Here is a 24,109-nt window from a genome sequence, read left to right as displayed (position 1 = left end):
GCAGATTCTAGATTTATCTTTTCAACTTTCATCACACTTGCCAATATAACCCTTCAGGGTGCAAAAATAATAATACTTATCTTGAGTATCTAACTCTTGAAACAAACTGTGACCCTGTTTGTAGTTCTCAGCAGTCTTTTGACCTCAACAGCTTTCAGTTTCTCTTGCGATTTTATATTTTCCAAGGCTGGAGGTCCAAGTTAATCATACAGAAAAGTGTTTATGTTAATTGTACAGGTCACTTTGACGTTCAGAGATGATATCGTAAAAGATAGAGTTTTTTTATTATCCTAGCAAGAAGGGGCTTCTGTTGCTGGATGATAAAGTTGGAGAATGAAAATGTGTACAACTATAAATACATAAAGATAAGTGGACACAGAATATAACATGGTTTCTGGACAGAAGTGTCTTAAATAAAGCTGTTCACATGTCTTACAGTTGGCAAGCTGGAGTCTTGTCTGCTCTTTCTGTTGGCTCGGAGTGGCTCTTGTTTTTGATTTGATGTAGGTCAACTTTTTTGGTTCCATTGCACCTGAAAAAAATACAGAATGAAACACATTTCAGAGGTTTTCTCAGCAGTCAGATTTAATTCTCCTTCCTGTCAAGAAGAAGATTCAAATGTGGAGTTGAGAGAAGAGAGTGACACTGGCAGGCTGACATCTTCAAAGAGAGCAAGATTATCATTCTGAATTCAAAGTGCCAGGAGATCTGAGTGACACTAAAGGAGCAGTAGCTGACATCTTGGATGATGACAAATCTGTAATTCTGACCTTAAAGTGACAACCACCTCACCAAACTAAAACACTGTGCAAATGAAGCAAGAGTTTATTTCGCCAGATATGGAGTGACAGTTTAAGTTGCTTAAATCAAACAGCCAAAAGTATTCACTGGGTGTCAGAAGAAATGTCCCTTGGGAGATAAACATTTAAAGATGCATTTCACACAACAAAAAAAAATCAGTCTGATGCAATTTTAGCAATCTGCACTGTCTGTGGGTCTAGAAGAGCTTCAGTGTCAGATCCTATTTTCTCCAAACTAGCCCGACAACTTAGCAAAACATGTAGAATTGATCGTTTGCTAACCATAGCTAGGCACAGCAGGCCTGTCAAGCTTGGGTTTCTCCTCATACTGAAGTGGTGTGCATGTGGCTATAGCATAGACTGTACATAAAGATGGCTGACATGACAGCTCCCCAGAAGTGAAGCCAAATTATCTTGTTTGCTCACTGGTGGCTGGCTGCAGTACAGGTTATAAAGCCTGCTTCGTCAGGCCCTCAGGAAGTGTGCCAAGCTATGAAGCCAATTTTCATGGTGGCCTAACATTTACACTGCAATTTTCAGGGTCAGTCATGTGATACCACTGGGCCCATAGACGTACATTGGCAAAGAAACGTCTATAAATCAGTGGATAATTGTTTTGAGTGCCACAATACCTGCAAAGTGACTCATTCCACTATCAAGGTACATAATAGTTTTTTTTCTAAAGATGTTTTCTAATACTTAAGTTCTCAGCTTGTTGCTGTATGTTTAAATTGGTTTTAGTGAGTTATTTGTTGCTATAAAAATGAGGTTAGACATCATAACTGCTACAGTATATGAGCCTGTAGCTCTAACAAGAGTGATATACATCTTAAGAATTTGTAAGGTTGTGTCTTTGTATTCAGCCATTCCTAAACCAAAAAAAGAGAGGAAAAAGTATAAGGAATTAGGAGTTTTTATCTGCCCTATGTAATATGCAGACGTTTGCATGTCTGACAAACTAGCTTAGTATATAAAGTAGGTGCCATGCATTACTTAAAAGACAAGGAATCACATGGCAGTTTAGGCTAACACTAACAGCTCTTTCTTAGATTTGGTTTAAGTTATACTTAAGCAACCCCAACCAGACAAGATATTAATTGGTTAGTCCTCACCCTACAAGCTTTTTCTCTAGCATCGTTAAAAGTGAGACATACTGTAGTTACTATTTGAAAATATGAAAAATAAATTATTTATATCTTAAGCCACGTTGACAGCCTTCTTTATTGTTCTGTTCTTTATGTTATTTATAATCAGCTGGTGATAGTGCTGATTTTTGTTTCTGGGGCATGTAGCTCCAGCCTATAAGTATATTAGTAAGATATCACATGTGTAGCCATAAAGTGCATATTTAAGACAGTCAACAGGAGACGGTGTTTAGAAAATACTTTTGGAGCTAATGTCACTTTAATCTGCTAGCTAGAACTCATTAAACCTGCCAGTGTCACCTTTGGCCGCTAACAATTGTGAAGCTCCAATAGTCTTAAAAAAAAAATGTCCAATTGAAATGAAAGGCCATTTGTATAACAGCACAATATCCTGAAAACAATTGCGCACATGGCAAATTATTATGCAGGATGCTGTCATTGTGAGGCAAATTGTGATTTGTGATATTGGGCTTTATAAATAAAATTGATTGATTGATTGATTGATGGATGGATGGATGAAATGAACCAAAGTACGGACAGGAGGCACCAGCCAGTTTCATCTTCATGTCTAACGTTGAGCATGATGAGCCATGACCCTAACCAGTCACACTCCTCATGTTTATATTTGGGATAACTGATTGTAGGACAAATGGGCTTTTGGTCCAGTGGTACATACTGTATTTCGAACCACTGGAGCTTTGGAATTATGAGCTGTTCCTGCAAAATTGATCGTTGACAGGGTAGAGAAGCAGCGGTTTCCATTCTCAAGCTTTCCAGGCTGTAAAGTTTTAAAGATTCTGATTTTTTTTTTTTAGTTTGTTTGTTTTATTGCAGCCACAACATGGATCATGATGAATTGTGCTGTATATATGCACTTACGCATATATATACACTTCTAAGTAAGATCTGAATGGGAACAGATTGCAAATCAATTTCAAATCATAAAGTCAATGAAGTGAGACACAGCTACTTTAACTGAGCACCAACTTATTTAGTGTACGCATGTTCATCCCACTATCATAGTCCTTCTGAAACTGTGCAAATGAAAATACATATTATGTGTGTGGTGGAGAACCCTTGGGGCTTCAATCTGAAAACATGACTCATTAAGAACCACCCATACGCAAAATACATCTTTCCTCTTGACAGTGAAAATGAGTGTTTCTTTGGCAAATGCTGTGTGATTAGCATACTGAGCAGGCCATGTCTATACTGCGTCCTCCTGCATGAAAGCTATCAGCATAGTCATGAAGGAGCTGGCTATTGTAATGACACACCAAGATCACTGCTGCTTTCAGTAGTCTATTTTGTGTAGATATATATAGAAATGTGCTCCTTCAATTTCACTAACACACTTTAAACTGAAGAAGAGAACATGGCAGGAGAGGATCTTGCATTTCTTCATGTAAGAATGTAGCTTTAGTATCTTTTTGATGTACTTCTTACTGTGGATAAATAGTAAATTACCCACTTTTATTTTATATGTCTTTTTTTTTAAAAGGAGAGTGACAGATGGCTGACAGATTTCCCACGTGTTCTATAGCTTATACAGTGCAATTTGTTATATGAAAAAATGTCTATAAAAATTACTTTTTTATCCTAATTTTTAATTTTGATTGATGAGTTGAGTTTTGAGTTTAGTGGAAAAGCTTTGCATTCACAGGGTTAGTAAACTCCACCTCCAGAGTTGTTTAGAAGCAGCACATAGGCACCTACAGTAGTAAAGCATTAAAGGGTGAATCAATTTTATGATGTCATATTGATTTCAGCTCATTGTCAAATATCAATCCTTGTCTAGTAACTTCTGTCCTCATCCAACATGATGCAGGTCCTTACCAACCAACAGCCACACAACAATATTGTAAAATGTTACAATATCGTTGGAACCATGTAAACTGGAAACATTTTCTTTAAAAACTATATAACATGGTGACAAATGTATCTTGTGTAGCCTATACTATGTATCTGGATCAGACTATAAAACTGCCATTTTGACCCTACACCCTAAAATAACATTTATCAGTGCCTACACTGATAAACAGGCAGCCTTACAAGGTCATAGATACAGTTGGTATTTATGGTAGCTCACACAATACGTCACATCCTTTTAAGCCGGGGGAAAACAAAGCATTCGCTACCTTGCTGAAAAATTTTTGAGTGTCTTTCTGCATGTCAAATAAACTAAACTAAAAATTCAGCATTAAAGGGGATTTTTCAAACTGGACCCTAATTTCATCTTTTGAAACTGTTCTAATGTTGAGTGAGAACAGCAGCCAGGTTGCAATGTAAAACACTCAGGGCATGTTCACATTGTCAGTTTACATTTAGTAAAGTGCTTGTTTTGCCAATGACGTGCACATCGTTAGAAGTTTGATAAAATTATCAGAAGGATTCCTACAGAGATAGACCTTAATGTTAAAGAGTAAGATCCTTGTTTAACTAAAACAGTCTCAAAATTGTTATCATCAAACCCGCCAAACTCAAACTAAGTGCTTTTATCATCCTAAAATGCACCTTTATTCAAAGTCAACAGAAACAAAGTAAAACTCACAGTAACCATCTTGGTTTGTCTTTTCCAGTGTTTTAACAATCACTGACTGGTTGGTTGAAATAAACCTTTAATTCACCCGCAAGATGTAAAAATATGCTGCCTCTACATGCTCTGAAATGACTGTATATTTAAACAGAGTTGGTGAGTTTGGTGATGGCGATTTTGGGGCTGTTTATGTGTAAGCAAAAAGGACCTAGCCAGTGGTAAAAGGTTTTGCACCTCAAAGGACCTGTAGTTCTTGAGGTTTCAAATCCCTGCATGATAACAATATAGCACATCATCAAAACACAGGCTAATGGCTTTGAGTAATGTTAGTATTGATTTACTGTCTCAAAACGTGCATGGAATTCACTAAAACATGCAAGTCTTTTCATCATAGTGTTAATGGCTGTAGGATAGTGATATTATGGTAAATTTAATTAATCACATTTATAGTAAATGTAATAGTGGCTATCTCATGTGAGCTCAAAAACCAAGCTTTCCCATTATTCATAGGCTGAGGGAAAGGACTGTTTTCCCCATCGCCAACTCTGCCCTCGCCACGCCTCCTAACAATGACTAGTAACAGACCATATCTATGTTACAGTAGGGGTGCTATTTATACAAACTCACAAAGAGGTGGTATTATTCACGTTGAAACAAGCAATTTACAACATGTTTGTGCAGTTAAGAGTTTGCTGAATCTAACTTGGAATACTACAAGCAAACCTCAGAAAAATAAGAAAGTCCTTTTCTTCAGAACTGGCTAGACTAATTCAGGCTAACAATTTAGAATCAATAATAATAATAGGCCCACAGCACTTAATGGAGAAAACACTTTGAGCATCATCTTTACTTCAGTCCACACATCATGATTCTTGCTGGAAAAATCTTTGGCTTTACCGTACCTGGTGGTGGTCTGGGTAGCCTGCTCTGGGTATCACACAAACTGGCAGAGGTCACAATGGGTTCAGACTGGGGTTGGATGGGCTGGAGGAAGGCCACAGTGGGGAAAGGCACTGACTGGATATGGGTCATGGAGGAGTCGGAGAGGGAGTTTGGCACCCCTGAATGGCTGCTGTCCTTAAAGCTGGAGGGTATCCTCCACCGGGGTAATGGGGAAGGAGACACATCCTCACTGGAGGAACCAGGGACACTGGGAGGACTGAGGGACTGTTCTGGGGTTGATGAGGATTTGGGGAGAAGGTGCAGGATAGAGGAGAAGAAGGAACAGGATTCAGGAAGGGGGATGGTCCCAATTCCACTGTCCAACGTTCGCATCTTGCAGCCGGAGCCTGCGGCACAAGGAGAACAGTTGAAGTGGCTCAGGGTCCCAGGAAAGAGAGGGAGAACAACAGGAATGAAACAACAGGGTAACCATGGTTGAAGTGGCACTGAAGAAACCTTTAAAATATATGTGCACTAACATAATAATTGACTATTGTTCATCATATTATCTGGGCTGTAATTCTGCACCAGTATTTGAAGGAAAGTCTGTGTAAAGCTGTTCCACATGGAGAATAAACTGTTCTTTATTCTGAAGTGCTTGAAATGATAACTGAAGATTTGAATCAGTGAAAGAGCTATCAGTATTGAATGAGGGCAGCTTTACCAATCAATAATAATGGATTGCCTCTGCAGTGTCATATGTCATATATGTTTCCCTTATGCCTCCTTGTTATTCCTGCCACATCATTCTGACTGTTTGAGCACTAAGCAGCTGATTCTAGTGTCGTGTTTTGGTCATTTCAAAGCAGACATGCAACAGATGGTTATTCTGTTTTTTTTTTCCACTCACACTTGGCTCCATGGTGTCCTCTTTAAAGCCAAGTTGAAAAATGGTGGTTCAGTACAATCTAATTACACATAAGTGTGAGACTGGGTAATGACTGCTAATTACACCATATGTAGCCCTGCCACAGAGAATGACTCGGCCAATGCAAATCAAGCTCACTTGAACCACTGCTTTTTAATGGGTGCGACTACAGGCATGCATTGATCACACTGTGAATATGAAATGCACAGAATGGGACATGAAATGAAACTTCAATACACTTCAAATATGTGTATTTTATGTGGAACATATCAAGCACAACTGACAAACACACATGTTGTATGTGATGTTTCTCATCTTTGAGATGAAAGATGCAGAATTTGCATTGTTCAATCAAAAGTCTGACATTGCCCCTCCAGAATTACACATTATTGTGAGAGGAATAAACCTATGTTGCAGCTTACATTTCGAATATGTGGCGTTTGTATCATTTGCATTGTTGTTCAGCTCTCAGAGTCTTCTAGACTTCAAAACAAAAAGTAGAAATCTAAAACAAAACAAGATGTGTCACAGTAGTCATCCGTCCAGTGTGCACAAAATCCAAATAAGAAAAGATATCCTCTAGCTGTTGTCATGCAGGCTCATGTTTTAATATGTACCCTGTGGCAGGAACCTGCAGGCAATCTCACGCTGGAGCAAAGGCAACAGCTGCTCCCCCTTTATTAATTAAGGCGCACACACATGAGACTTTACACCCCTCTTCTGGGTTTCTACAAGCTCATTTTTCTTCACTTTTTTCTTGTTTCATTTTTAAGCTAGAGTGCTCAAATTAATTTAGTTTTTTTCAGAGTTGTCACATTACAGGAAAATGTGACAAGCATGTGGCAACGCAGCCTTATTAGGCTATGAAAACACAGACACATACAGTACAGGACCATAGGACCAGTTTTATGTGTAATGTTTTTCAGTTGTAAAATCAACTAACATCATGTAACAAATGTGTTACAAATGTCAGCATATGAAGCTTTGAGAAAATCTCACTAGCTCAGAAAAGCTGTATTTAGAGCTTGAGTTGGGGACACATCCTAGCAAACACCCTTTCCCTTTATAGTTAAATGATGACTGCAGGTTCCATGTATTAAAAATTTAAGCACCACTTGAGATGAAAATGGTTATTTTGACCCAGCTGAAAACAAGAAGGAAAAAAAAGAATTGAGAAGACATAGAACAGAGACTTTATTGATTAGTTTGGTCTTTAGTTGGAAGTTAACAAGAACCGGTGTGACACAGTCTTTCCTGGGAAGGCAGACTCACAGAGGCTCAGAATTGATTAGCTTCAAAAAGCCTTTAACATAGGCGGTGAGGTTGTTGTCATCCTCACATCCCCTCTCTGTTGTACCAAGTTTCATAAATAACTGCTCCATGTCACAAGACAACACTGCAGTAATAATCTTCTGATTTCATTTAAAAAACACATACTATGTGTAAAATGTAATGATGCTAATAATAATAAAATAGGACAAATAAAAATAATAACTAGAAAAGCACTCAGAGAGTGCAGACCTCCGCCAAGTAGGTGATATTCCCTCCCCCTCTGCATCAGATTTTGCAGCCTGCATCACAATTAGTTTATGTGCATCACTATCATTATTAGGTTATATATGCCTTCACCATGGAGACACTGTGGCGTATTTATTTCTTTTTTATTTTGTACCAACACAGAATATAAAATGTTTTTTGTATTTTTCACTTTCTTTTTTTCCAACACAGAACATTAATTTCAACTTTAGAATTACAACAATATTTAGCAAGTAGAACAAGACGTGCTTTCCGGCCACCAGATGGCGCTATTTTCACCGTCTTTTTAGAAATTGGAATTGCTGCTGAGGCTGTCAGACGATATACTTTATTTATTATTTTATCCACTCATCAAAATCCGTTCATAACTTTTTGAGTTACAGACAAACAGACCAATGCCGGCGAAAACATAACCTTCTTGGCGGAGGTAATAATATGTTGTACTTGTAGGATTATGTTGTTTATTAAATAGACCAAGGGTAGTTAAGCGAAGTCGTGTGTGCATAAATTGAAGGAATCCATGTTCTCATCTTCACTTAAAGGGCATCTTGTTAGTAGGGGTGTAACAATCCATCAATCTGGATCGATATATCGATTTAATGATCAACGATCCAATCACATCGATGCAAAGTGAAAACATCGATCCATATTGTCATCTTTAGCATAGGCTTTTATTTTGAAAGTCTGTACCACTATCAAACAGCAGCAGGCAGATGGCAAGCAGCAAAGAGAAAGACGATGAGCATAAAGTTATTTACTCGGGAATAAATCAGCAAAGCAAAATATTTTGGATTTTGGAGAAAATACAGGATAAGAGACAAAGCACATGGCGTATCTAAACAATGACATTACAAGATAAAACACAACATAACATTACCTGCCTTGAGGAGCAGCTCACTCCGCTAGCTTCTTGCTTTAGCAACATTAGCTGCTCTGTTTTAACAACATTCGGTTGAAAAACCGTGCATGCAGGCTGAAATTCAACCGAGGTGTTCTGTCAGGAGATGCAGTGACTCTAACCACCGGTGAGTAAGAAAAGTAATAACACTGCATGTAATCTGTTAAGTTATGAAAAGAGGAAAATGTCCGCCAGCTGCTAGGCTAATTTATGTAATGTAAACATGCTTAAGCTAATGATGGGTGATAAGCAAAAACAGTTGTTTTGTCCATGAACCCTGACAATTATTACTGAGCTGAATGTTGTATTTTGTTGAATGATCTTGGAGAAGTTTGAAGTTTTTAAGACAGATATTCCTTAAGTTTTATGAAAAAGATGATGGTTTGGGTTAAAATGAAAAGATTTCTTCCAGAAAGGGCTCTCTGACAGAAAGCTCTGATGGTTAACTTATCCCATTTGCTTTTTTATTTGTGTCAGTGGAGTCAGTTTAAAGTGAACTTTTCTGTACTTATTATTTATCCATCCATCCATCCATCCATCCATCCATTTTCACCCGCTTATCCGGGGTCGCGCCGCAGGGGCAGCAGGCCGAGCAAAGCACCCCAGACATCCCTCTCCCTGGCAATGCTTTCCAGCTCCTCCTGGGGGACCCCAAGGCACTCCCAGGCCAGACGAGATATGTAATCCCTCCAGCGTGCTCTGGGTCTGCCCCGGGGCCTCCTACCAGTGGGACGTGCCCGGGACTCCTCCAGTGGGGGGGCGCCCAGGAGGCATCCTAGTTAGATGCCCGAACCACCTCAACTGACCCCTTTCGACACGAAGGTGCAGCAGCTCTACTCCGAGCTCTCTCCGGATGTCCGAGCTCCTCACCCTATCTCTAAGGCTGAGCCCAGCCACCCCACGGAGGAAACTCATTTCCACGGCTTGTATCCGCAATCTCATTCTTTCGGTCACTACCCAGAGTTCATGACCATACGTGAGGGTTGGGACGTAGATGGACCAGTAAATCGAAAGCTTTGCTTTCCTGGCTCAGCTCCCTCTTCACCACGACGGACCGGCGCAGCGCCCGTATCACTGCAGAAGCCGTACCGACCCGTTGATCCGTCTCACGTTCCATTCTACCCTCACTCCAAGAATCGCTACCTTAACGTGGTGGAGGGGTTTGAGTGTCCCTGTGAATCTGGGAGCTGTTTTGTCCGGGGCAAATAGCCCCTGGTAGGGTCTCCCAAGTCAAAGTGGGCCTGGGGGAGCGACCAGACTAAGAGTGATTCAAAGACCTCGATGAAACAGACTTTTCAGGAGCAGAGTACACAAGTACCTCAGTATGGGGATACCGGGGCCTCCTCCTGGGCCAGACCCGGGGGGAGCTCACCAGCAAGCATCTGGTGGCTGGGCCTTAGGCCATGGGGCCTGGACGGGCTCAGCCCGAAGAGACAACATGGAGCCATCGCCCTGTGGGCCCACCAACCGCAGGGACAGAAATTGGGGTTGGGTGCATTGTGGTGGCAGGCAGGGACGGGGCCCCTGGCGTACTAATCCCTGGCGTTGCAGACGGGCCCTACTTATTATTTATGTGTTGTTTATGTGTTTTATGGCCAAAAGTAAAAAAGAAAGGGGTGGCAGCGTCTTTTGCAACAGACTGTGTTAAATGGGCATTTAGGCTAATATTGATCGCAGACCCCTGAATCGTATCAAATCAAAATCGTATCGTTGCAGACTTGATAATCTTGGAAAAAATCATATTGTTGTCGAAAGAATCAATATAATGTGGTATTGTGATGAAACTGGTGATTTACACCCCTTCTTGTTAGTGAATATCAGGTTGCAGTGCAAAACAAAAGCAAAATCCTTTATTTCAGTGAAAGAGTGTTAAAAGTAGGGCTGTAAAGAAATAATTTTTTAATTGCAATTAATCGCAGTGTTTGAACAGTTAATCATGATAAATCACATTTTTTTAACCACGTTTAAAATTCCATTATTTTGCATTTCCAAACAATTTTGAAGTCCATATTTACAAGGTGAAGCAGGTGTTATTTTCTTTTGAAATAATTTAACAGTTCCACATTGAGAAAGTGCAGTAACTCTGATATAATTTTGATCACCCACTGACGTCCAATAATCTCCGCTTAATGTGACAACATTTGCACTTTTTCAGGAGTTCCAGTTTAGTTGCTTTCTCTGATTCATACAGGTCCTGTGTGCATGAAACTATTGTTCCCCCGATGGTAAAGTTTATGACTGGTCACATGTCAACCTGAGGACGTCCCCTTAATACACAACATACTTGTACAATGCTGTGTCTGATCTGCAGTTACACCTCCAAAGCTAGTCAGCAGTCAAGTTTCTGTGTGCTGTTATTTGATTGATTCAAAACACACTTAAAACACACATTAAACATGGCTTCATAGAGACACTTTCAAACACAGTTACACAAATCAGCTTTGTTAGAACTTGCATGATTCACATACAAAACACTTCTTCTTTTGCTGGACAGATTTCCCCACAAATACAACAAACTAATATCATTAGCAAAAGCCTATGGCATTTTACATTGTATAAATTAGCCTAGCAACTAGACAAAGTTCTTCTCATCGATTCCTGGAACTACACCCACATTTCCCATCATGCCTTGTGCTGGACTGAGTAGTTTGTAATTTGCAGCTAGGTTTGCTGTTTTATGTTCCAAAACACAAATGTCACTTTTTGTTTGTGTTTATATGTGTTAAATGTGTCTGTTCTTTTATAACATGGTAGTTTATGCTGTGTTTATTTTAGAATTTACACCATTAGTGACTTGGGTGTACACTTTAACAGTCCAGCTGTAGTTTCTTTTACAGGCATTAAATTGAAATTCCTTTGTACAGAATGTGGTACTAACACAAAAACATTACACTGCATTATATACAGGATTCTGTTTACTCCTTACTCACCAATGGAGCCACCTGGAGAACTTGAAAATTACATGAGCCATTCAAAAGCCCATATTTTCATCACCATGACAGTGGTAACTTGACAAGTGAGGTATAAGGTATAAGTGAGGTTACAATGATGGGACAAAACAGTAGCATGCGGTTAATGCTACTAGAAAAAATTAATGCCTTATGCACAGACCTTAATCACATCACAATTAATGCGTTAATGCTGACAGCCCTTGCAAAAAGTAAACAAGGTAGACATGTTTCTAAATACAAGCTGGACAGAAACCTACAATATGTATTAATTTTTTAAGGACAAAGGAACAAAGAAAGCCAAATAAACAGGACAAAAGAGGGAGAATATGTAAAGCTTTCATCTCTGTTTTGTGGTATGACAACACACCTCTCCTTAAAGTCCACCTGAAAACATGAATTTCACACCTATTTGTTGTGGGGGAAAAAAAAGTTAGAGTGACCAAGCTACAAGAGATGGCTCCTTATTCTCTAACCCTCTTACTGGGTGAGCAGTGTATGTGCTGATTGACAGCTGAGCTGGTGAGAGCACCAAGGCATAATGTAAACAAACTTGTGCTAATAAAAGCTTATGACATGGACTGACAGCTCTTGCTAGCTGTAGTGTGAACAAAAATACATCATTAAGCATCCAAACATTTCCCACGTGCCGACTAGCTCAACCAATGGCCTTTCTGATATTAGCACTTTATTTTGCCAGCTCATTCGGTGAGTCATGGTCCAAAACAACATTTGCATCAATGCTTTTAGTAGATGGAAAGGAGACATTCCAGTTTTTCTCATGCACTGCTTGTACGTTAACCTACGAAAAGTAATGCACCACAAAATGCAACACAACTTGTATATAACATACAACTACAGCCAAAGATCCACACATGTAGTTTCTCAGTATAGTGTAAAAATACATTATTTTACTGTTGGTTGAACTGTACTTATTTTTGTATTCTGTATTTTTGTTTTTAACCCTAACCCTTGTGTTGCCTTAGTTTCAATGATCAGGTTGAAAACTGCTCTGTCAACTTTACATGAGGCCCAACAACTTTATTCCAACTCTGGATGGTGTAATTCAGCTCACAGCTGAAGGCAAAGTTAATTCACTCAGCAGTGGCTTGGACGAGCGTGCTTAGCTGGTGCAGTGCTGAAATTTTAATGAGGTGATTAACCCCTGAGGGCAGGCGTCTGCCCATATCCAACACGCTTGATATTTGCAGCGCCTTGCTGATGGTGTCACTCTGGCCAATGAAATTTAAGCGGGGTCTGTCACCAGTCCTCTACCCGAGCAATGTGGAGAGTTTTATCTGCTGCTATTTTTAATTTTGTAAGCGACTGAATAAGGACCAAATAAAGTTTTATTTCCTGTTTAATTTCACCCTCTGTCTTTTTTTTTTTTGGACTCATTTGCCATAGCTATCTAGTTTCAGTTATGGAAACAAGCATGTGTATGGGTTGGAGTGAGCGAGAGATGTAACATCTGCGACAAATTGTCATTGAGTGGTCTGTCAACCCAAGCCAAATGGATCTCAAGTGTTTTGACATGTTTGGGATTCTTTCTGGTACAAAGTTCTGGGCAAAATCCAAAACAGACAGGCGGAAAACCTACCCAATCCTGATGTTCATGAATTAATTTTCAAAACATGAGACACAATTCAAATGCACCCAAGGTTAACTGTAACCCATCCAAAAGGGATCCAAGGGCAGTCGATCTCTATCTGAAGAGCCCTGATCATTAGATCCAAAAAATTGTTGAAACAGGCAGACCCTAATTTCTCAACATATTCTGTAATTTACATTGTAGAAAAAAAAGGATGGATTTCCAGATTGAGCAGACCCTAGCCTGGAGAAAACACCAGTACAGGCAGCAGGATGATACAGGCTCTGTTTGGTTTTTTTTGTTTTTTTTTGTTTGGTTGGCATTGCTGTTCCTCACTTTCATCAGTATAAGCCCTTTGCATTTCTTTGGATGTAGCAGAGGACCTAAAATGTATTAAAGCTATTTACTCTGTATATGTTTGTTATTACCTCTGCTAGGGGGGTTATGTTTTCAGTTCGGTTCAGTTACAGAAATAGTAACCAAGTTTTTTATGAAACTTGGTGGAAGACTGTAGCATGGGTCAAGAAAGAAAACATAACATTTTGGAGTGGATCAGAGTCACAGGGCAGATATACAAATTATTTTGCGCTTTCATAAACAATGAGAGATAGGTCATCTGGCCCCTTGGAGGTCTGCGCTCTGTGAGTGTCCTTCTAGTTTCATAATGTGATGGAATAATGTGTTTTTCCATTGTATTGTCTAAGAAGGGAACAAGGTGTAAATGACATGTTTTTCCATCTAAGGACCCCATGAGGTCAAAACCAGTTTGCGTTTAAACCAATATGCCTGAATCTTTTATCTCTCCATTCACCTAAAAAGAATTTTCTGCCTAACTTAATGGTTAAGAAGCAATTTACCCCAAAGCATGAGGAAATTAAAAGAAAGAAGCTTGAAGAAGCTCAGGAGAGCCAGACTGCATGAGCTAAACTAACTATCATGTACGCTACAAGTAAGCCTTCCATACAATCTAAGGTCGGCTGTGAAGGCCTGTGGAGTGTGTTGAATATTACCAAACACCTGCTGTAATGCCGCACTATATAAAACATACTGTACAGAAAAATGAGTGTAGTTGACAAGTATCAGTCTTATGGCTCTCATTAAATGAGCTCTTTATTAATGATCCCATTCATACTAAAAATGCTTCTAAAGCTTAGCTTGTTAAATTGTTACCCCGAAATCTGTAGCAGCAGTACTGTTTGTCCATCTTTTTCAATTTAGTTAATATATATATATGTGTATACTGTAAAGTTTGTAAACTTTGACTTAAATTTCAAGATGTAGCACTGTACAAAAGATAATCCCATCCTTACTACACCTCAGAATCACCAGCTCTAAAGTAACAATCCAGTCGATCTTCCTTCACACCAGTTTCTATTAGGCCAGGCCAAAAGGGAGCTTAGGCCTCCACAAGGATGAATAGGTTCATCCCGACTGGATGAGCCTGCGCATGCAAATTTTCAGTGCATGGAGCTGTGAAGATGAGCGGTCAAAGCCATATACAATATCCCCATCAAAGGGCAAAGTCGGCGTGAAATATATCCATGGTGAAATGGTTTCTGCTTGCCTCAGTTCAAACTGCCACCCAAAACAATAAACAAATGCAAATATAGAACAAATAAAATGAACATAAATATGGAAGAAAAAGCACGCACTGAAAAAATTCAGCGTTTTGCATGTTTGTTTGACTGCTTATAGCATATTCATCATGTTTATAACTTACACATATTTGTCATATTTGGTCTTCACTTCTTCCTGCAGACTGTAAATGGTAAGCACAGATAAAACCTTGAGGCTAGCATGCTAAAATTGGCACAGCTAACATTCCCATAAAGTTAGCTACATTTTGTTTTCAGGTACAAAGATTTTCAATGAGGGGTCTATTACTAATTGCAGTGAATTTAAGTAATTATGGACAGTTCTACACAACAGAGAATAGAAAAATCTGACCTATTACAGCATCCTGGTTGGGGCTCTTCACTGTGGATCCATTTTCACCATCAGGTCTCAGGTTCATCATCTGCATCTTTGTGTTTTTGTAGAAGGACAAAAAAGAGGTTACCTACATATTCTTCCACACTTCTGCATATACACTGTAGGTAGTAATCCCTGTATGGCACTAGCTGACAATGAACACTTTGACCTTGACAGTGTCAGATTCATAAAGTGACAAAGTAATGAATTATTGAATCTCTCAACTGACAACATGCTATCAACATTCCTTCTTTTGACCAGTGCATGGCACTGTATTTGCTCGACATCATCTTCTACAAGCTGTCCTCTGTGGAGACATTTATGGAGACAGTTTTACAAATTTTGAACTCAAACTAATAATCAAATATTCAAACTACAACACAGTGTGTCTGACTCTTCAAAACTTGATGGGTTCACTTGCTAAATTATTGATAGATTCTTTGGATGAATAAATTGGGCTCCAATGGTGAAATTATGGACACAGTGATAAATTTAAAGGTCTTAAAATAAGGTTTGGTAATAAAGGCCGAATGATGAAACTGTGTGTAAGAGGGTTTGAGGGACAGTTGGTGGAATCAGCCTGAAGTACATCTCACTTGTTAAGACAGTCATGTAGTATTTTTGCTGTTTTCATTTGCTCCCACTGTATTTAAAAAAAAGAAACCATTAAAGTATAATTCATTTTTTTGTTTGTTTGTTTTTTTGTCTTTTGTTGCCTTTATTAGTCCAGCTGAAGATCAGTCTTTTGTTGTCTTTGTTTTAATCGTATCTTTCTGGTGCACTTATGGTAATGTTATTTGACTTTAACAACCATACTTTACATAAAAATGGGCTTGGTATACACTTCTATCTACAAAGACATCTTTGTGATTAGAACTGAAACTGGCAGCATACCAATAAAATAACTGCCCTTTTGTATTAGGTAATGATTTAATCTACCTTCGGGTCCCCGATGATGTCAGTATGTCCTTGTATCTCATTCAGGGACATTCCTGGGCAGGGCATTGAGATGCATGCCCTCACTGCATCATGAGACTCTCTTCTCCCTACAGAGCTAAAAGAAAACAGTCAACAGATCACTACACACTGAGATCCTCTGATATTGACTAAACATGCCCAGGGTGATTCCGCTGATAAATTACTTTATATCTCTTGAAACCTGTGTATGAAATATGTCTCAAATGGTCTCAGGGCTAGGGAGACTGACAGATGTGTCTAGGAACACTTGATAAAAATGACTGAAGTCATCTGAGGCAATAAACTACTTCACTGGTAATAAGCTATAAAGAACTGTGTTTGAACAAACATTAAAGGTTTAGGCCTCTAGTTTCGCAGACTGGGCGAGGTGGAGGCGCAGCGCACCTGCGCTTCACCAACTGGGTGTGGCCAGGCGGATTTTGCAAGTTTGGCACACCGTGCGTGCGTGGGTTTTACACACGTCACACCAATCAAATGAGCCCCTCTCCTTGCCCTTAAATGTGCCGCGTGAAGGCGTAATGAGAGTTTACTCAATTTGCCATGGCAGAAGAGAAAAGCATCGTCAGACGGCCAAACTCCTCCCAGGAGGAAACTGATGTTTTGGTCTGGGAGGTCCAAGCTCGCAGTTTCCGAATATACAGCACTGCGAGCAGACCTCCACGGGCTGATGATGCAAAGGTAGCCTGGGAGGAGGTCACCACAATTGTAAATCAATGTTGCCTTTCTCTTGTGCGCGCGTGCTCTCTCTTTCTCTCTTGCAGTCTCACTCTGTTTCTTTTGACTTTTCTAAGATGACAGATGCTGAATATATACTCCCTATCTGATGCTGTGGCTGTTTGTGGTTGGCTGAGAGGGATGAGAACCCATTAGTTTGTAGCTGTGTTAATCAAATCAGGTTGGGTTTCCATTACTCATGCCAAACGTGCCAAACAGTGCCAATCCCCTTTGATCTGACATCAGATGTGACGGGACAGTCGATATAGAGATACATTTATGTGCTGATTGCAGATAGTTGCATTGAATAGTGGTTTTTGTGAGTATTTATTTTATTGTTAATGTGCCTGACATTCTGGAAACCTGCCTGTGAGGTTTTGGTGACGTGTGCGCACTGTCCGCTGGTCAGCCAAACTTCCACTTACACCGGCTGCGCTCCGGCTGCGCTCCGCCTGCGCTGACAGTAGACGTGGTTTCAGCTGGCGAGCTTTTAGCGCACCTTTGGTGAAGCCTTTTGGCACGAAACTGTAACTGCAGCAAGCTGGATCTGTCGACACCTCCCCCTGCCGCGCCGCCACACCCATCTTAGCGCACTTTGGTCTGCCAAACTATCAAACTGAGCGCGCCTCGGGCTGCGATGCTCGAAACTAGCTCTGCGCGGGATTCGCCACCCTGCACTGCTCCGGGAAACTAGAGGCCTCTATGTTAAAAAAAAAAGAAAGAAAGTGATGATATCAAAATCACGAGTTAAAAAATGGCATTAATTCTGAATTTCTTACCAGTCTTTTCCATCGCTTTTTCTTCTGTCTCTCTTTTTGTCAGACTTTGTCTGTTTTCCTCCCAGAAGTGATGTAATCTTTTGTTCCCTCTTCTCCTCTTTTACTTTAGGTGGATCAGTCTTTTTGCTGCTTGGAGCAGGAAGCTTACTCTTACGAAAACCAAACCAGTTTGCCAAGGTTGAGCCAGATTTTTGCTTCACTTCACTGGTTCTCTCCTGTTCCTGAGACTTGTGTAAGTTCTCCTCTATGCCGAGCATCACTTTCTCTTCGATTGTGGTTATAGTACTTTGTCTTTCTGGTTCTTCTGAAACTGGTTCACCAAAGGCGCTTGAAAACTGTTGCTCAATCTGAAGGCGCCTCGCCTGCTCTCGTTGCTGTTTAAGACTCTGAAGTCTTTCACTGGAGGACCCCAGATGTGAAGGAACTGTCAGACCCTCTTCAATCAAGAAGTTGTTTAAAAGGGATCGATTCATTGGACAATGGTAGCTACTGGAGCAACTCATACTTCCTGGAAGGACGTCACTGAGAGAGTTCAAGGAGCTCCCTGAGTGTGTTTTGATCTGGGTACGGACCTTTCCAGATCTGTTGAAGCTTGGCCTGTCCATGTAGCGTGCACCAAAGCTCTGGCTACGAGCTTTAGCCCCATTCATGCCCATTACTGGCTTAAGGGGAGGTCTAGTTGACACAGAAACAGATCGTTTAAACAACCAACCTTCCTCATCAAATCCCCAATCTAACATCACACCACTGTCTGAGGCAACAGGTTGAACTGAAGGCTCAGAGTCCAGCGAGTTACAGCGGGTCTCAATCTTTCTGCGGGCTTTGTCTTCAGCTCCACATTCATGTACCATCTTGGGATCACAGGTAAAAGTCTGAAAAGTCTGGATACTTTTTGCAGTCGAGTTTGGATCATCTTTGTTATGTCTTCCAAAAACTAGGAAGGTACTGGTGTCTTGTCCAGCGATTGCCTCATGAGATTTAGCATTTAAAGGAAGAGCCATTTTTACAGCTCTTGAGGTGGAACTCTGAGGATTATTGGTAATCCCATGGTAGTAAACATTAGAATATGCCTGAGGCAAGACTTCAGAAAGTTTTGGCTCACTAATGCTTTGTTGGGTTCTTTGTAAGATGTTCTGATTTGGAAAAATTGAGGGCATACCATTTTCATCATGGCATGTTGCAGTTCTGTCCATAGATAGCTGGACGGACTCTAAAGGTTGGGACTCTTGACCTAGGACAGGTGGCATCTTGGATGAGTGCGTATTGTAGAGCTTGGCAGGAATCTCTTTCAGTGGGTTACCTTCAGCACCCATTTGTAGGGCTACATGTTGATTATCCTTTGTTATGTTGGACTGTTGAGACTGTAAAATTGAAGAAAGATTTGATTGTGGCTTGGTGGTGCTTGATGTTGTAGAGCTTTGAGCATGACCTGCAGTTTTATGTGCTTTGGGTAAGCTGTCACAACTGGACCTAAGGACAAGAGAAGTAGTTCGACCTGGGGGTGGTGGTGGAGATGGGGACCTATGTTCCGAATGGGAAACATCACAGTGTTGGTCTTGGCGCCGTTGTTTTCGCGGGGAGCAGGGTAAGTTGTCATAGATGCTTTCTTCCAAAGACTCATTGCTTGACTGAAGTCTAGTGATTTGCAGTGGTGATTTTGTTGGGCTCTTTGAGCTTTCATTGATCCCTGGAGGCTTAAATGTCTTTGAATGTTTCACAGGGGAAGCAAGGGGAGAGCGTACACTCTTGAGAGACTTGGAACTTGTTGATAGCACAATGTCTTCATTGTTCTCAAGGTTAGATAATGATACCTTGTTTGAACAATGTGTTTTACTGAGATTTGTCCTTTTGCTGGGAACACTGTGCCCAGGAGGGTTTGACTGTCCTTTGGACCTGTGACCCTTGATAAGCTTTTGGTGGAGAGGAGAGTGTGTATGCTTCGGTTGTTCCTTCCCTCCATCTGCACTCTTACTCCGCAGAATGAAAGCCTTTCTTGCTGAGTCACAAGGCTGAGGTTTTGGTTTCCTTTGTGGAGATTCTGAGATGGTGTAGTTCTGGCTTTCACTGCCAGCTTGATTTGTCTGGTCTCTGCAGTGAGGAACTTCCATTGAGGAGCTGCGCTGTCTAGCTACACTCACACAGCTCAGAGCTCTTGTTGCAGAATACTGAATAGAAGAGCTCACATCACTTGTCCCTGCTTCAGCTTGCTTGCCTGCAAGTCTGCCATGTTGTCTTTTGACGTGATCAAGTCTAGATTTACGGTCAGTAGATCTCTCCTGATTATTGTTTCTGTCACTTAACTTCGTGCCTGAAGGCTTGTGTTTTTCTAGCGAGTCTTTGTTCTGGTCCTCCAGATGTGTAAGGCTATCTGTTGGGCTTACACCAGGTTTTACTGTGGGGCCCTCCAGAAATAAGAAGTTGTCTGTGACAGGTGAGGGAAAAAGACCAGAATTCCCTGCACGTTTTTCAGGATCTTCTTGAAAATTGTTGTCATCATCTCTTGTGACATTCAGTGTCTTCAAGCAAACAAGCTCTTTTGTTTGTTGATCACTAGATTCCCTACTTTGCAATTTAGTTGAATCATCATCTGCATCATCAGAGTCTAGGGCAGCAGTCCCTGCTCCTGCCTTGAATGGTTTACTTGTAGGGGCTACTTGCTTGGCTGTACTCCCTTGTTGGCCACACTTAACACCAAGTGAGTATATGCCCTCGTTGGAGGTCATACAATCTTTGCAGTGTGGCACAGATGCAAGTGAGGATGCCTCTTTGGAGCTGCACATTTGGAGACGCTTCAGGCCCTTCAGAATGTGGCCTTCCTTCCATCCCAGTTCTGTCTGCTCGATGGGTGCAGAGTGATTACTGGATACTGAACCTGTACTCATCCTTTTGTCACGGCTTGTGACACACTGTGTAATACAAGACATATTTACTGTTATTAAAATGGCATTTACAGATGGGTCAATTGTTTTAACCTGAAATGCCATAAAGACTGGGAATACACCGATTTATCTGCATTTGCCTTGTTGACTGTCATCAGCCTATCAGCAAATAAGATGACATTCACTGATGGCAGTGACCAATTAATTTAATGTACAGGTACAAGAAGAATACAGTGACTGTTTGGCAAATAGGCTCTGTGATCTCACTGTTGTGTAATGAGATGGCAAGTAGCAGCCGGTGTCCCATCTTTCCGAGGACAATAGAAAATGTGTTTGGGACAAATAGAGATCTTCCTGGGATGCCTTTGGGTTGAAAGGACAGAGTAAACTCACTATTGATGCGTCAGGAGATGCGCCCTATTGTTTACCTGATAATGCTACTTTGTGAGCACTGAGTCTGTTTTAGAATCAGCAGAGAGCTAGTTAATGCTAGCTGTTAGCTGCTCACAAAGGCTGCCTTAAGTTGTGCCATTATGATGCATTCAAGCTCTATTCAGCAGAAATGAATATTGGGGGAAGGAAAATTATGTTCTCATGATGTGTTCAATGCAATTTTGTAAAACATAGGTTTCTTGTGAGAAACCTAAATAAGTACAGTTGTTTGAAGGGGAAATTTGTTAATATCTTCAGAGCAATAAAAAAGAGATTTTAGAGAGGCAATTAGTATACGATACACAGATCAGCCAAAACATTAAAACCAGTGGTGGGTGAAGTGAGTAACATTGATCATTTTGTTATAATGCAATGTTCTGCGGGGAGACCTTTGGTAATGGCATTCATTTAGATGCCACTTGACGCCCTCCACCCACCCAAACACCGCTGTGGGCTAAGTAACCCTCCCTCGCGGCTACGGTACTCCCTGATGGCAGTGGCCACCCAGCAGAAAAATGCACCATGCCACACCACAAAAACTGCTCAGCAATGGCCCAAGGAACATGACAAAAAGCTCAAGGTGTTGACCTGGCCTTCAAATCTCTCACACACCAATCTGACTGAGCATCTTGAGACATGCTGGTACCACACCTTACAACTGACAGGTCTCAAATGATCCGAAACCAACGCTTCTGGTGCCAGACACCACAGGACACCCTCCAGAGTTCCTGTGTCAATTCCTTGACATGTCAGAGAGATGCCCACTCCAGGGAGGCCCCACAATGGATTGGGGGTACCTATGGGCACATTCCATGGATGTTCAATCATATTTGGATCTGGGGAATTTGGAGGCCAGGTCAATGCCTTTTGGTTTTTGTCACGTTCCTCGGGCCATTCCTGAGCAGTTTCTTAAGTGTGGCACGGGGTCTTTTTCTGCTGGGGGGTCACTGCAATCAGGGAGTATCACTGCTGTGAGGGAGGGTTACTTAGCCCACAGCGATGTTTGGGTGGGTGGAGGGTGTCAAGTGGCATCCACATGAATGCCATGACCAAAGGTCTCCCGGCAGAACATTGCATTGTAACAAAATGTTCATTGTTACTAACTTCACCCACCACTGGTTTGAATGTTTTGGCTGATTGGTGTATATATGGTAAAATGACTTTTGTAGCAGTTTTTTTTTTTTTTAAAGATTGAATTCATGCTCAACAAAGGTTGTGTGATGAAGGGCCTTGTTACTTTTAAGCAGTTCATTTATTTTTTTTTATAGTATTGTAGATTTCTTTGTTTTCCTGGCACAAAAGGGGGAATAACTAACAACTATAAAATAAACAACAATATAAAAACATGGCGATCAGGTATCAGCTACCAGTACAATGGCCATCAGCCATTGCCCAAATTGTTATTTTTTAACATCAGTATCAGTATCAGCATCATATCTGCCCAGAATTTCAAAAACGGTGCAACCCTAATTAAGACTGTAAGTATATTATTTTTGACAAATTCCAAATACTTCAAACCAAAGGATGATGAATGAAACTCACCTGCTTGGAGAATCCACGTCCTTCTGCCCACGTGTGGGAGCCACTGGAGTACTCACTACAAGCACTGGATAGAGACAGTTCACTGCCACTGCCGCTACCACTACTGCGTGGGCATGTTAGACTCAGCAGGCTGGGCCACCTTCCTGCAGGAATACCTGCTTTTCCATTCCTTTGGATGTCCTGGAAAATAAATTGTTACGTAATAAATAAACATAACCTAAGCAAACACAATAAGGAAATGCACTTCCGCTTATACAATTATTATGAAAACAGTGCAGTTAAGGACAAAGTCAGCATTGCAGGCTTACACTGACACAGTATTGGTAATAAGATAAATATTCATAGGATATACAATTTAATTTATCAGTACAACAAATATTGTAATTATCGCTCACATTTGCACCAGTGAACTCAACGTTTGTTCCTCCACCTAATCCTTGACATTATATTCACTAGATTCTCTTTGCAGTCTGAACGACAAACACAACCTAAAAGAATGCCCCATGGCTCTCCATTTGTCTCTGTCACAGATCTCAGAGAATCGATATGCTGGATACATAGCTGTCTCTTTGCAACCAAAGGCTAATTGAGGAATGCAATGACATTTTCCACTCCACTCGGTAGATGGCCTCTTGTAAAATGCATGTTTTCATGTTTCTCGGGTCTTGCAGGTGTTGATGATAACTTTTTGGGAGTTGGTCAATGAGACATGTTGAAACAATGCCTCTGTTCTAACACAATTCACTGAGCATGGAGCCTCTTGGTGTGTCTGCTGTTCATTTATATTTCAAACATAACTGCACAATGACTAAAGTCTTAGATAATGATGCTTTTGTGTTGGTCGGAGTCTACAAAATGAACCAAAATCAACATTCACATATTGTTTCACTGACTTAGATTATTCCTAATAACATCTTTCACTGGCAACCCTTTGCCCACACTGTGCCTGTTCATCATAAGTGACAGGGAAAAAAAGTGCATTGTAAGCCTCTTGATTGAATAGGATAGTGTAATGGCAGGCAAAAGTATAACTTATAAAACCTTGTAGAAACTAGATATGACAGAATATTGTCTCTAAAAATGTCTTCAGCTGATGCAAAATACTTGTATTAAGAGGCGCGATGACAGAGGTAGCTTTGAAAGAAAAGCAGAAAGCCTTGAGAGGACTTTCACTGCATATTTTATTAAACACATTTTATTTTGGAGTAGACTTCCTTGTTTTAAATCTGAAGAACTAGTTCTCTGTAGCAATCAAGCTGTCATCTGCCCGTTTAAGGTTAACTGATTGACCAGATTAGTTGCCTCCCCAGAGCTCATAGAAATCTTTAAATCAGCTATGAGCCAGAAAGCTAAGGCTATGCTAGCAAGATTCAAGTCAAAAACATTGCGTACAGTTGACTAGCAGTAAATATAATTTGACAGTCTGTTTAACAAGACTAGCCAGATATCTCATTGTCCCCAAATGAATATTAAGATTTTCACGAACTAACAATTGGCCATATGCACCATCAACTGCAGCCTGAAATAGCGGGTTGAATAGCGAATGTAAT

At 40.6% G+C, this 24,109-nt stretch overlaps 2 protein-coding genes across 4 annotated transcripts in view; one reads left to right on the top strand and one right to left on the bottom strand.

Moving 5' to 3' along the window:
* The window catches only part of LOC125899270 (nck-associated protein 5-like), a 122,955-nt gene that overhangs the window by 8,063 nt on the left and 90,783 nt on the right, over positions 1-24,109 (bottom strand). For 2 of the 3 annotated variants that reach the window (XM_049593427.1, XM_049593428.1), the window contains 6 exons: positions 22,560-22,739; positions 17,707-20,612; positions 16,175-16,289; positions 15,212-15,287; positions 5,384-5,770; positions 437-532 (listed from right to left, as the gene is read on the bottom strand). In XM_049593427.1, coding sequence (XP_049449384.1) covers positions 437-532; positions 5,384-5,770; positions 15,212-15,287; positions 16,175-16,289; positions 17,707-20,612; positions 22,560-22,739 — 3,760 coding nt within the window. Of the gene's footprint in view, positions 1-436; positions 533-5,383; positions 5,771-14,984; positions 15,024-15,211; positions 15,288-16,174; positions 16,290-17,706; positions 20,613-22,559; positions 22,740-24,109 lie in introns of those variants that run through there. The other variant, XM_049593429.1, reaches the window with a different exon arrangement.
* Positions 1-24,109, top strand: part of gpr39 (G protein-coupled receptor 39) — a 200,400-nt gene that overhangs the window by 106,033 nt on the left and 70,258 nt on the right. The window lies entirely within an intron of this gene.

The sequence above is a fragment of the Epinephelus fuscoguttatus genome, linkage group LG13 (assembly GCF_011397635.1).
Source record: "Epinephelus fuscoguttatus linkage group LG13, E.fuscoguttatus.final_Chr_v1".
Classification (NCBI taxonomy): Eukaryota; Metazoa; Chordata; class Actinopteri; order Perciformes; family Serranidae; genus Epinephelus; species Epinephelus fuscoguttatus.
Note: the sequence above shows the minus strand (reverse complement) of the source record. Positions and strands in the feature narration are given on the sequence as shown.